Source organism: Euwallacea similis, chromosome 18 (genome assembly GCF_039881205.1).
Source record: "Euwallacea similis isolate ESF13 chromosome 18, ESF131.1, whole genome shotgun sequence".
In the NCBI taxonomy this organism is placed as follows: domain Eukaryota; kingdom Metazoa; phylum Arthropoda; class Insecta; order Coleoptera; family Curculionidae; genus Euwallacea; species Euwallacea similis.
Genome location: NC_089626.1, coordinates 1466980 through 1480527, shown reverse-complemented (window position 1 = coordinate 1480527; position 13548 = coordinate 1466980). Strand labels below are relative to the sequence as shown.

General features: G+C 36.3%; 2 protein-coding genes across 2 annotated transcripts; one reads left to right on the top strand and one right to left on the bottom strand.

Moving 5' to 3' along the window:
• Positions 1–4025: 4025 nt before the first annotated feature.
• Positions 4026–11991, top strand: LOC136414795 (uncharacterized). Its single transcript, XM_066398989.1, is given in 5 exon segments — positions 4026–4388; positions 7708–7959; positions 10597–10755; positions 10809–11085; positions 11145–11991. Coding segments are annotated over 5 exon segments (1116 nt in total). The 5' UTR covers positions 4026–4124; the 3' UTR covers positions 11309–11991.
• Positions 11992–12508: 517 nt separating this feature from the next.
• Positions 12509–13465, bottom strand: Cib2 (Calcium and integrin binding family member 2). Its single transcript, XM_066398890.1, has 5 exons — positions 13302–13465; positions 13213–13247; positions 13039–13156; positions 12826–12973; positions 12509–12774 (listed from the first exon to the last, which is right to left on the bottom strand). Exons 1-5 carry the CDS (start codon positions 13350–13352, stop codon positions 12557–12559), a joined length of 570 nt encoding a protein of 189 aa, XP_066254987.1. The 5' UTR covers positions 13353–13465; the 3' UTR covers positions 12509–12556.
• Between the last annotated feature and the right edge of the window lie 83 nt (positions 13466–13548).

Here is a 13548-nt window from a genome sequence, read left to right as displayed (position 1 = left end):
AACTTTAAAAGAATTTCGACAATTTTTTTTTAATTAGGAGAATATACTGGGGCTTAAATTTTTTAACAATAATTAAAAGCTCATTTCGAGGAGCAATCAGAAATCTGTTCAAGCCCATTTGACACTTACACATAAGTTCACTTATACCGATGCCTAAACTCCAAGTAGTTCAAAGGAAGAACAGCTTCAGCGATCAATGTTTTTGCGATATTCGCATCAAACTCTTCAAGCATCTTTCTCCCTCAACGAACACACGCAAATGTCAAGAATAACAGAAAAACTGCAACAAATTCGGACATGATGGGACGATAATAGTCACAATTGGACCATACTGAACCCTCTTGGTCTAACAAGGCAAACACGGCAATCCTGCTTTTTTTCCTTCAACGGTTCACTTGAACTATTTCTAAATTTTTTTTCTTTTCTTCGCATTTTATGAATTATGTAGTATTTATGTATAGATCTAAGTGTTTTTGTCACAAGGGCACAGGAAGCAAATGGCCGATAGCTTTATGTCCTGGAAATGAGGATTTATATGTATATGTATAAATGTATATAATTTTTTATATAACTTAATAAATTTCGTAAAAACAATAGTATATTCTATGTAATAAAGCGACACTTTATCATCTCTAGATAACGCTCTTCCCACAATGTGCCATCTTAATGTATTGTCGGCGCCACGCCAATTACCAAACGAATTTCCCTCATAACACGCCACTGACCTACATATTCCCAGCCTTTGCAGGAAATTATGACAAACACATGTGAATAGTGAAAGTTCCTGGCTAGAAATGAATAAAGGTCTCCAACTGGCATTAAATTTGACTAAACAGTAAACTTGTTCTTTCAATGCCTTTAACCTGGTGATCGCGGATTGTATCGAAAATCGAACCCGTTGTTATTATGTAATGGCTTTAATGATTTATGTAAAGTAAGGGCGCGTTCTTCGGGCGGATCAACACGATTTTAACGGAACTCCATATTTTCTGGGAAATTTATACGTAACAATAAGACCCTAAAATCTCCATTCTTGTATTTTAATTACATTTCCCGGTTTCCTCATGGATCTAAAAATCATGTTTCTTCGGTCCCTGTATCGCTGAAAGCATTTGAGCTATGCCGTGGAACGCATTTGATATCTCGAAGCCCAAATCTCACCGGCAATACGGTAAATAAGTTGTTTTGCTCAAGGTGACCACCTTTTTACTGGGCCATAATTTTTTCCACTACCTACTTTTTTATAAAATTGATACTAGGCATATAGACAAAAGTCTATAGTTATTTAGTACTACAGTCTCTTTTTGCAAATGAGGCTTACAATGTCCATCTCAGGACAGCGAAACTGATCCATTCATACATCGATTTGTATGCTGAATGGGCGTTTCCAAAATACAGTTTTTGGCATCAGTCCGTCTACAAGATATCTCTGAAAATAGTGTCACAAATTAAACCCCGTGTTCTATTCCCCAAAATTGGATGGAAACTTAATATAAACTTGAATTGAAAAATTTTGAACTTAAACATCTTTGTCGGTAAAAGAACGTCCGAAACACGCGCTCGTACGGAAAATTTTGCCTTTCTGACTAATTTCACGCTGATACAATACATTTTTAAGGCTCTAAAACCTTTTTTCTAATTCATCCCTAGAACCAATAGCACCCATATCGATCGATTAGACCTAAAAACAACACCTCGAAAATTAAAAATTTTTCCTGCACCTTACTTTGTGCGCCGATGTTTCTGGGATTCATAGAGCAACTGCCTCAAAATGAAATCTCATATTAATCGATTACGTGCCTAAAACTGCTTAAATCCGGTTACAACACACTCTTTAGTTTCCGCGATATCGTACGTTTTGATATGCAATGGAAATAAATTGAAATGATATTTTTCAAAAACGTTCTGAAATTTTTGTTACTTAATAAGCTGTGGCGCAGAAATCATATTCCTATGAAATATTACTTAACTCTAGCCCATCGTTAGCCAAGCACTAACTACGTATCTTCGCATGAGTCAACAAAAATTTCCTTTATGCACAACTTAGCACATTATAATGTACCTTAAAGAAACACCAATCTTTTGCAAGCAAAGCTACATACGTCTCTCAGGTTATTATTTCAGTTAGTTAATAAGTTACTAAAAACAACGCAATTATCACATATTGGTGGTAAAATCTTTTCTGTTACACATACGCATCATCCATTACCATACATTTCCATTAAAATTGTATAGCCTTGGACATGATGTCGAAAATTGACTGCTATTTACGTCTTGCTGTTCGTAACATCGTTTACGTAAGATCAAAGAACATCCTCCATGGACAGTAAAATAGTGGCAGAATCGAAGTTCTTGCTTTTAACTGCTTGCTCGATGTTCTCCTGGCATATGACAACAATGAGGAAGTTTCTACTTCCACACTAGTTCATTAATGTGGGATCCGCGTGTCAGACCGCTTAGTGTACATAGTTTGTAGATATCCTGCGATAAGTTAGGATTAAGGATTAGGGCATGAGGGCGAGTTACCCCTAAGGTACGCCCATGGTTGGCATTACCCCGTAACCTGGGTTTTTTCCACGATGCTCTGTTGGCATGGGAAGTACAATGCTGGTTCCCTTTGGCGAGGTCTTCGCCAAGGGCTGGGTGCCAGATGTGGACGCAGCGGCTCCGTGCGGAGGACTGTCCCAATGCCTTCAAGTATTGTTTAAATGGTACGCCCATGGTTTACGATCATGGATGTTCATACTTAAGACTAGGGAGAAAGCGGATCGCTCTCTTTTTCCTGGCTTCCTAGTGGACTGAAGACTCAGGGGTCGTGCCCGCGCTTTTTTACTCAGTTTTTTATCTAATATATTCATATCGTTAAGTTAACGTGGCTATCATTGAAAGATCCCTAACTATCCCTAAAACACAATTGCCGAAGCTCCAATTAATAAACCCCTAGACAACGGAAGAAAAACCTACATTAATATGCTCCCGACTTGTTCTATGTATTTTTTATGTAGAGTTAATAGGTCTGCCCTCGCTATGGAAGGACAGTCATCTACGGCAGTGTCCGCGTTCTTGAAGGCACTGAACTCAGAAATGCGTGGTATGTCCCAGGTAACAAGCTTATTGAATTGAATTGAAACACGTCAAAGATGAATTTTTCTATTTTAACTCCATTATGTTATGTATATGTTATTTTCTCCTCGTCTACTCGCATTCGTGCTGCTTTCTAAAACATAAAATTTACAGGAGAATCAGCAGCTTAATTAAATATACTGGGTGTTCCATTAGGAAAAATGTAAGTCTTTTGAAGAGTCTTTTTCGAACGCACATAAAATGGCTATTTCAGTTTTTTTTTCAAGTGCAGGGGAACAAATAAAGAGTTTAGTCCTCACTAAATGACTACAAGTTACTATTTTCAGTCTTAAAATCCTGACTTTTTTTAATCGGAGTAAGCACTTGGCTTGTAATTCTTGTGAATTTTTAAGTAGAATGTACCTTCGGTGTGGGTTTTCGTTGTTCTTGGCTTTCAATAAACGTACCCCGTGATTTGGCGCTTTTGGAAATTTTGGAATGCTTTCGAATGATTATGAGACTCCGTTTTTCCATTTGCTGTTTAAACATATTTTTCTAGAACGCTACATATTTCACAACGGTTAATAATGAACAGCTTTCCATTCATTTTTTAAGTTGACTTAGGACGTCGTTTCGCAGAAGTCGCTAATATACAGAGTTTCCACACTCCTCGCTTTCTGATTAGAAATGAAATACATTTTGCTGTTATTTGTCTTTGAGCTTCTAAGTATGGGAATCCTTCATTCAACAAAAAACGAATTGAGTCAAGCTCATGAATAAAAGGGAAATATTGTTTGTGTTGTCTGGAATAGTCAAGTGAAAGTTGTAACAATTCCTACGATCGAGACAAAAAAATAGTTTTTTTTATTGCAAAGGAGGACATTCCTCGTTATGCGATAAGGGTAGAAATCGACGGGGGTGTACCTATACATTCGGCGAGAGAGTGAATTCAGTCGATTCTGAGCCTTTGGAGGGAAGTGATCTCGCTTTGCCAGAAACATCCGCGAACTTTACGACGATTGTGCGGCACGATGTTTTTGCTCAACTTTTGTTTGTGAATTATGCCGTCAAACGTAATTTTAAAAATTATGATTACAACAGAAATTGTCATATGCTTATACATCCTAAATTCAAGCGTTGGAGTTTTTATTAATGCCTTTTTTGCCTACAAATTGTTCAAGAGTAAGCTGCCAAGGAACCCTTTGCTGGTTGCGATGGTAATTTCGGATCTTTCTGTGTGTGCCATCAGCTGTCCAGTGAAAACTTACAGGTCTCTTTATAAGCCTGAGTTGCCAGCTGTGGTCGTTGTTTTGGACTTTTTTGAGGTATGTATAATTCTTTATTCATTTTGTTAAAGAAAGTATTTGCGAATGCTGTGGGGATATTCTAGCCTGGTCCCCCATCTGAGTCGTGTCGTTACGTCTTTGACACTTTTAGCTTGATGCATATGTACCAGTATATTTTCTTCTTCAAAAATATACAACCTTTTCCGATGGCTCGTCGCAAACCAGCCGTCATTGTATCAGAAACCCTTTAATCCGCATAGGGTCCCCAAATAAGCCGAACTTTGAAATTGGGTTCAAAGTTGTATCTACATTCAACCGCAAATCTGCGCTACCTTTATCCCGTAGATTTAGTAATGGCTTCTACTTCTCCAACAATTGTATAATGATGCGACTCGCCTGAGATTTACTAATATTATGGAAAATGCAGCTTTTAGGCAATAGCTTCGTTTGCTTTAAGGAATAGTTGACTGAAGGAAGGAATAGTGGTACCTCGTATCAAGAAAAAAACACATTTTTCTATTCGTATTTGACAGTTACTAGACTAAGCTATTCCTATTTTCCTTACTAATAACTCTTCTTCATTCTGACTATTTTATATTTTAAATTTTGCCCCACATCAGCTGCAGCACCTAATAGTTCCTAGAGACTGAACATCACACCATGTTCTATATCGAAAACTATTTCCTAATTAAAAGTTTCTGTTTAAAATTAATTTCCTACTCAGGCTCAAAATTGCCACCTCATCAAAATCGTACGTATACGTAGACATTATGTAAATTGAGCAAGGATAGCTCTACCTCGTAAAATCCGTATAATTTTTACCTCTACGTACTCTCTCAATCGCAAATGCCATATTTTTACGGGGCGTGTAATTTTGATGCCTCACTCACATTTTTGTTTTAATGTGCCAAATGTGCCTCGTTCTCATAATGTATTACGTTTATTTTTTGCATATGTTTGTTTTAATTCAGTTAACGTCGGCTTATGCAAATTTTCGTCCAACGTTCGCTACTTGACAATGCTAAGCTGATTATTTGGTTTTATAAAGGTATAGAGAAAGTGTTGTTTGCTTTGTAAGTCTATTTTCGAGCCGTAAGTGTGTCTCACGGCTCTTTAATCTGTACACTCGTGTTGATAGAATGGCTGGATCAGAGAGTGACTGTCAGTTAAGATTCCTTCCTTAAACGAATGTGTTGAACTGAAGCGATTAAAATGATCAACTATCTATCGTTAATTTGAAATTTCGAGGAAACATGGTGTCTCAAAGGATTTTTAATACGAAGCTCCAAAAACAAAGTTGTTTTCTTGAGGCTCGCTTTCTTTAAGGAACGAAGAGTATCTTTGCAAAATACATTGCTTATTCGTAATTAATTTTTGCGATAAAGGGATTTCTCAAAAATTCATATTCTTATAAAGGCTTAGACAGAACGAAGAATCCGCTTTAATTTTCATTGCCTTAATTAGTGGCTATATTTCTATTCAAAAATCGCATAAAAGGCATTCGAGAAAACGCTGAAATTTTATTTTTTTAAACTACACCATCCAAATGACCACCTCCGCCCTACTGGTTCTCCTGATCTCTAATACGACAGTTTTGCTCACCCGCCCCGACATTTGAATTGGGATTACGTTAAGCTCTGTCCGAATATTATGTTTCAATTATCTAATTGTTATTCGACTCAGAATTGAATCTCCTGAAGTTGAATGAAACTGACGGCGAAATAAACGCTGGATGTTTACAAAAGAATTCTTATTTTTAAAACAAATGGCAGCTGCAAGAGAGCATTGAATATTTTATCAACGCTCCATATTCACACATAAACTTACATTTATCGCGAAAGCGTCTCGACTTCATTTGAATTTGTGTGCCTCTATATTATTATGCGACAAATTACCTTTGGAAATGGATATTTCATTCTGCCTCACCCCATACTTACCCAGTGACAAGAGAGTGGGAAGGGAATACACCCAGTACGGCAACGTTGTCCATAAGATTTTGGGCTTGGTTGTAGGTGTATCAGCTGGGGTATCAGGAAACAGGAAAATATTCATGTGCTAAAATACTTTAAACAAACCTTACATGCATAATATTTAATATTTCGATATTTGCCTATGGTTTTTCTTCTTATTTTGTTCAATTCTTTTGCAACCTGAAAGTATAGTCATTTATACGTGACCCGCTCATATTTACGTTACCAAATAGAGGTTGGTTCGGGCCGTGCCTGAGGCCCTCTCTTCACGCTGAACTGAGCTTCACACCAGTCTTAATTTTAGGGTAAATTATAGTTTCTGTAGCGCACACATCCCCACATACAAAATTATTCCCAGTAAGCACAACTGAAATCATTCAAAACAGTCATGTGTTATTTCCTAGTACGATAAATCCGTCGGAGGCGTCTTTGGGGAGTCTGCTCTTAATGGTCTAAATATATTCAGTTAAACCGCTCCTAGTAGCTCCAAAATCATCGCCTCTTTCATACAAATGATCACTTTTAAGATCCCCAGTGGTGTCTATTATGTGTCATAGTCCTCGGATTATCTCTTTACTCCACTTCTAACTTTGTTTCATTTGGAGTCGTCTGACGTGCTAGCACTCATCATTAGATTTACTAGTTTTTTAATCGTCACCCCTACTTCATTCCGTTTGTTGATATATGGAATTTACGAACTATGTCCTTAACCCCATGTGCCCATCCCTTGCATAATTATTTGTTTGCATTTAACACAGTTCAACTTCTCGGATGATTTAATTATTAATATCAGCTGTACGTTTATGCATTCTCTGACATCTGGGTTTGCTAGATATTTGTGTTTATCTTTGGTTAACTAGATAAGGCAAGTTACGTTCCCCATCTAGACTGTTGGGTCTGCGAGCTATATCCTTACACGTGGCGCTATATCAGATATCATTACCTGTGAATTAGATGAAATTTGTGAGAAGTTCTGCGCTTAACATCGTCCTGTATTCGTGATGATTTTTTTCTGAATTATCAGGAACATAATTTCCTATCAGTTTACATTAAATTCAATATGTTACTTCGATATTCAGTAATAAATATGGTTCTTTAGCTGATATTGTCGTACCACAATATTAATGATAACTCGATATCAAACCATTAGCATGTTCCTTTGGAGTGTCCATAATACCAATGTTCGATAATGGTCCTGATGATCATCATCGCGATGATCTGCATTTTAATCGTTACTTTTCATATCATCAATAAATGGTAATAGAAATTACAGGAGATGTATAAATGCACAGCTCATCTTAAAGTTCATATAGACTCAATATACTTTTTTAACATTACTTTAGCCTGGATTGTAAAGAACAGTGAATTTGTTTTTGTTTTAATTTTAGAGTCTGCCTGTCTCGTGCGCGACTCTATTCATGATGTTTGTCGCCGTGGACCGGTACTGTGTAGTGAAGAAGTTTATACCCAACAGAAGAGTAACGAGAGTGAAGATTTTACCTTATATAGTGGGGCTTATATACATAACATCTACGTTAATGGTTCTTGTGGAGACTATTTCTTGACACAGAAAGTACTCTTGGCTGTCCTTAGCTGTTGTAGTCAAAGTCATCATCACCCATGCCATTCCTATTCTAGCCGTAAGTATTCGACACTCCATTCAATCCGCTAATGGTGTATTTTAACGAGAAAACTGAAAACCGTAAAAATGGTTTTATTGGCACAAAACTTTGCAGAGTAGTCTTATAAAACTCCTCAAGTAAATTTTATTTGGCTATAAATACTATTATAGTCACAGTCCTTTCAAAAGTCCCTTCAGATTAAATTTAAGGTTCATTCAGTAATTTTCAAATTAGGTACACAGGGTTTTTTTTCAGATGTGTTTTTATTTGATATGTCGAAGACATTTTTATTCATGAAAAGTCGGTGTAGTGTGTGAAATTTCTCGAAGTTGCTGCCATGCCTGTTGGCGAAAAGATAGTAATATAGTTGTAATAGAATTTTGGATAGTGACAAACCACACTACAGAAATGTGTACAGGTAATTAGTATACTAAAATCCCGCTCACAAAAAACTTAATAAAACATTTTGACAAGAATAGGAAATTATTAATGACCTGAATAAATATTAGCAATAATTTTTGACAGAAATATTTACTCGTGGGTAGTTAACATATTTATGAAAAAACATATAATAATCTTATTAGTAAGTCAATATTTCACTTTTACTGGTTGTAGATTTATTTTATATTTATTAGCTATTAGTTATTTGAATAAATTACGGTGTTTTATCCCAAATATACCGGTATTATTTTATTTGTACAGTTTACGAGTTAGCAACACACAGTAAACTCTGAAATTGAATGAATTATTTGGACGACCGAAGCTTTTAACAGGTTCGAACCGCAGCCACATAATTATACGGATTAACAACGAAATAGGCCATAAGAGAGTCATTAAGCTGAAAATGATAGGGCCTGCAATCTAGCTTCTCTGCCATCTAAATATACTGGAATTTCATAGTTCGACAAACTGGGACAATAATTCTGGGTAGACGAGAGATATTTAGGCGATACCAGCCTACACACTTTTGTATAATCTCACACATTTTTTTAATTGCTTTTAAAGGATCGTTACATTGTTCAATGAACCACAAATAAATGCAACGAGAGAAGGTAACATATAACATAGACTCCATTACCTAGAGCGATGTAGGCCAAGAGTTTTCAAAAGAAGCATCTTTTCACAGAAATCCCGTGAAGGATTGTAATCGTTAAGGATATAGAACAAATTAATAGAAAACTGCAGGTTATAAAATTTTTCAGGAAAAATCAAGTCGAATCGTGGACAAATAGAAACCTTAACTTTTTTACTCTAAATAATAAAAAAAAGCTTAAAATGGGTTTAAGAGATACCAGTACAGCTACAGTACTAGATACACGTAACTAATTGACGAACGCGTGCAACTGAAACGGATAAATTTCCCAAAGCAAATCACGTCTGCTCCAGGCTGGTGAATTTTAAAAGAAGATTTACTGCTTAAATCATTTTCAAGCGGAACCAGTGATCACGGTGGAAGTGATTGTCGAATATTTGGAGGAAAGTGATAGGCGACTGATAAGAAATTCTATCATCATTTTCCTTTTCGGTCTTTTCTAATTTTTCTCCTGCGACATCTCGTTGTAACGGTAAAGATTGACAATAATAAACTGTAGGTACATATTTTTGATAACTTTTTCTATAGGTTTTATTCATCTAACTCTAGTCTGCAGAATCCCCCAGGAAATTTATTAATTTTAAAATATTTGTTTATCACGCGGAGGTCTTGATACGTGAAACAGCTTACCAAGATTGAATTTGAAACTCCCTGTGAATATTTCGCAAATTTAGCACCTCTCCCTTCTCAAGAATAGACTTGCATAATTGCAGCATCCAGTTTCAAACTAAACTTAACTAGTTTGTCTCGTAATCCGGCTGTAGACTTTACATTTGATGAGGTAGGATACGATTTAGAGCAACGACCGTGTTTTTGGCATACTCCATGATAATATGTTTAAAAAGTTTACCGAAACGCACTCGTAACGTAACGTAACGCAACACAACGCAACGTAACGTAACCTAACGTAATGTAACGTGGCAGTAATTTTGCTTTTGGCGTTTAGATCCTTAAAATCCTTCCAAAAAATTGTAAAATAATACGAATAATTATAATAAAACATGTTACATTTTATATTAAATTACTGATTTGCCGAACCATGGTTTCCCGCTTCAAAGTGAAAGAGGGATTCATAACGTGATCTGAATTTTTAATTTTCGTTATATATATTGCCGAGCGCAATTCCTTAATTTCTTGACATTTTTCTAATATCGATTTTACTGAAATATTGACTCGTTACGCCTACTGTATGTAACATAAGAAAAGAATGAAGTTAAAGAAATGCTTTAGGGCTTTTCTCTAACTTTAAATTAGTTCCATTTTTGTTAGTCTTGCCGAACACGTTTCGCAGTAAAATCAAAGGCAATTAGCAATTAATTTAAAATTTGCAAAGCCTATGCAGCTGATTATACGAATATAAAATCCCTTAATTGCCAATTTTTAAATTATCTTAAATAGGAAGGGTCCGAGGTAGTTTGTAGAGCATCTGGGAGAAACGTTTAAGGATGATTTAATAAAATTTTGCCCTCATTAAAAGGCGATCGTTCGTACCGTATAGGTTTTTAATGATTCGTTGCCCTTGAGCACTTGACATCTATTTTGAAAGATTAATGCCTTTGCAGGTACTGTTGAGCAATTTATTTCTTTATTCAAATCTGACAGCAGTGTCTCTAACAGCAAGGGCCCGACACGGTGAACTACCTCTTCCAATGCCAATATTACAAAGAAAGAAACCGCAGGGCTCTAAGTCTCACGTCATCATAGTCACCGGAATGTCAAAGGTACCTTTAGAAGTTGCTTTATTTAAAATTTTATTTGGTGATTTTATTGCCAGCAGGACGATGTGGACGTCCCAGAGAACGTATCTGTAGTAGAAAGGCCAGTACCAAGCAGTCTGAGACATCGAAAAAGGCTTGGGTACTTCATGTTGTTAATGGCCCTCAGCTTTTGCTTACTCTGGGGACCATTTACCACCTGTCAACTACTAAATGCGTTAATGGAGGACGGAATCAGTCATCAAATCGTAGTGCTAACGCAGTCCTTAGGACTGTTGCATTCTGGTTTGAGCCCCTTTTTGTCAATTGCCAGTTTGGATAAGGACTGGAGTAAAGGTGATTAGGAAGACCGAAACTTTATAGAAAATGACATAGATATTTAATATCGCTTTCAGGATTGTGGGCCTCACTCAGAAAACTGGATATGTTGAAGCAAGAGCGTCACGTTTCGCCTTCGTCAACGAACGAAGATGCATTAGGGCCGTTCCATCCGAGGCTCGTCAGACCTATCAATAAGGCAAATTATAACCGTCGCTCTTCGTCTGTTCAAATATACTAATTCTGTGATCTCTGTACAAAATAAATCTATGCTGTTTCCTCGAAATGATTTTAATACTGTTGACTGCTATATATTTCTATTTATGGAATCAGAGATAGATTGTTAGAGTTATCTAGAATTTGTATATGAGCCTTAGAGGGAGATGGTAAATATCATCGTTGAAGGTGCGAGATTTGTCTTTGTTTCGTGTGAGGTTGATCGCTAAGTTTGTGATTTTTTCCCAGTTTTGCAGCCACTCCTCCCTAAGAGGTTAGACGAAACCCCAAACAAGTAACAGCTACCGAATTATTTTAACAGAATTACTAATTGATAAGAGTTGTTGTCACAGTTGTAAAAATCACTGTTGCGACAAAAAATAAGCTAATATATTTTGGATGTAACTTTTTGATGGTCTCCCCTTCTAATTGTAAGAGTAAATTTTGTAACAGTTCTTATATTAACCAGGTCCATCTAAGGGAATACTGCAGAATTATCAAAGTAAATGACAATATTTTAGATATTTGTTATGCTAAGATTAGTGGTCTTGATGTAATCAAAAATATGTTATCATAAGTCTAATGTATCACTCATTGCTGTCAATGTTAAGTGTTAACGTTCACTCATCATTTCTATGGTTACCGATATTCAAGAATTTGTTAAAAATGCAATAACATGCCATCATTGTCAATGATACTGGTTGTTTTGTGTGTAATGAAAAAAATCAACATTAAAGGCGAATGGGGCAAACATTTCTATCTTTTATTTCAAACTCCCACGTTCTCTCACATCCTTATTCGTATTTGTCGTTGGTCTGCCTTACGACTGTAGCTATGGGATTTTTGAGATGGGATGAAGCAAAATGAATGTCTTTACGGCATTAAATGAAACCAATTTATTGAGCTGGCATGATGTGTCGATTAAGAAAATTTTCTTGTCGCTTCTTGTTCTCGAAGCGATGGAAAACAGTTCACATATTCTCAAGTCAACTGACAAGAAAATGCGGTATCGAAATATGGAAAGGAAGTGATTTGCGCAAAAAGAAATTTGTTGGAAATTGAAGCACGATGTGATGTTGCTTTCTCCATTAGGATGACAAGACCATTTCCGTTTGTTTTCCTTTCCTTCAGCGTAACTGACGTACCTGCCAATATTTTATTGGCTTTACACATACGGTAAAGATATTACGGTCAACCGAAGGACGTTTTTGATATGGGAGGGAAATAAGAGGTAGTAATACCTCCTCAGTAACAGTATGTTAGATTAAATCAATTAAATTCTAATGTGAAACGTAGACAAAAAATCTGGTGCTCTAGTTATGCAATGCTCAAATTCTAAATACGACAACTTTCCATCTCCATCTACATCCGACTCTTCCATCACCTTTTCTGTAATCTGCTGTCGTTCTTCCAGTGATAGCTCCTGCTTTGTGAGCAAAGTGAGGGCTGTGTCCAAATCAGCAGGCCCTATGAAGTTGTCGTTATCAAAATCTGCAATATAATGTAACGAAAACATCGTTTAAGCTTGATTAAGGTGCCTACCATATATCCTGAAGGCAGAAAACACTTTAATATCTCTAGGAGCTGCTTCACTAAAGACGGACAGCATGTCCAAAAAATCCTCGAATGTCAAACCGCCTTTGCCATCCCTTGAGAACACCTCGAATATCCTGCTCTTAAGGGGGTTTTCCTGGAATTTAAATGTATATAAAATATATATGGTATATTATTTAATAATAGTTATGTGGGAATTGCCTTGAATTCTGCTAGTTCTTCCAAACATTCAACTGGAATTTTTATGGAATAAGCTTCGTTTTTTTTCATGGTGCATGGAATCAGATCAGGTTTCATGTCTTTGAATTTCTTGTATACCCTAAAAGCATTGGTTTAGGTTTGAAAGTTTTACATCAACAACTCGAGTTTACTTGCCTTAGAATTTCTTTCCTGGTGAAGAACGTACAGTCCTGAGAAGTGTTTTTAATTACTTATTTTTTATAAAAAAACAATTGGCTACAGACCTGGTAATTTACTATTTGTTGGTCTGTAAAAGTAATTAGTTTGTTGCCCATTGTACTGCAACAGAAGCACGAAACAACTGATTTTCCGCATTTACCACATTAAGCGCGAACACGGCAACCCTACTGAATTAGGTGTGGCCCATATGGACAATTTAATTAATCAAATGTATCGATTCGGTCAAAGCACATGTAGCCTATATTTACAATTTAGCATGTCTTCTATATTTGGCGGAAACTGGGAAGTTGT

Coding starts and splice junctions, on each gene's coding strand:
- Cib2 (XM_066398890.1), bottom strand. CDS start 13,352: ATGGGCAACAAACTAATTACTTTTACAGACCAACAAATAGTAAATTAC. Junction 13,157..13,212: donor ACCAGGAAAGAAATTCTAAG/GCAAGTAAACTC, acceptor CAATGCTTTTAG/GGTATACAAGAAATTCAAAG. Junction 12,775..12,825: donor TTCTGCCTTCAGGATATATG/GTAGGCACCTTA, acceptor ATTATATTGCAG/ATTTTGATAACGACAACTTC.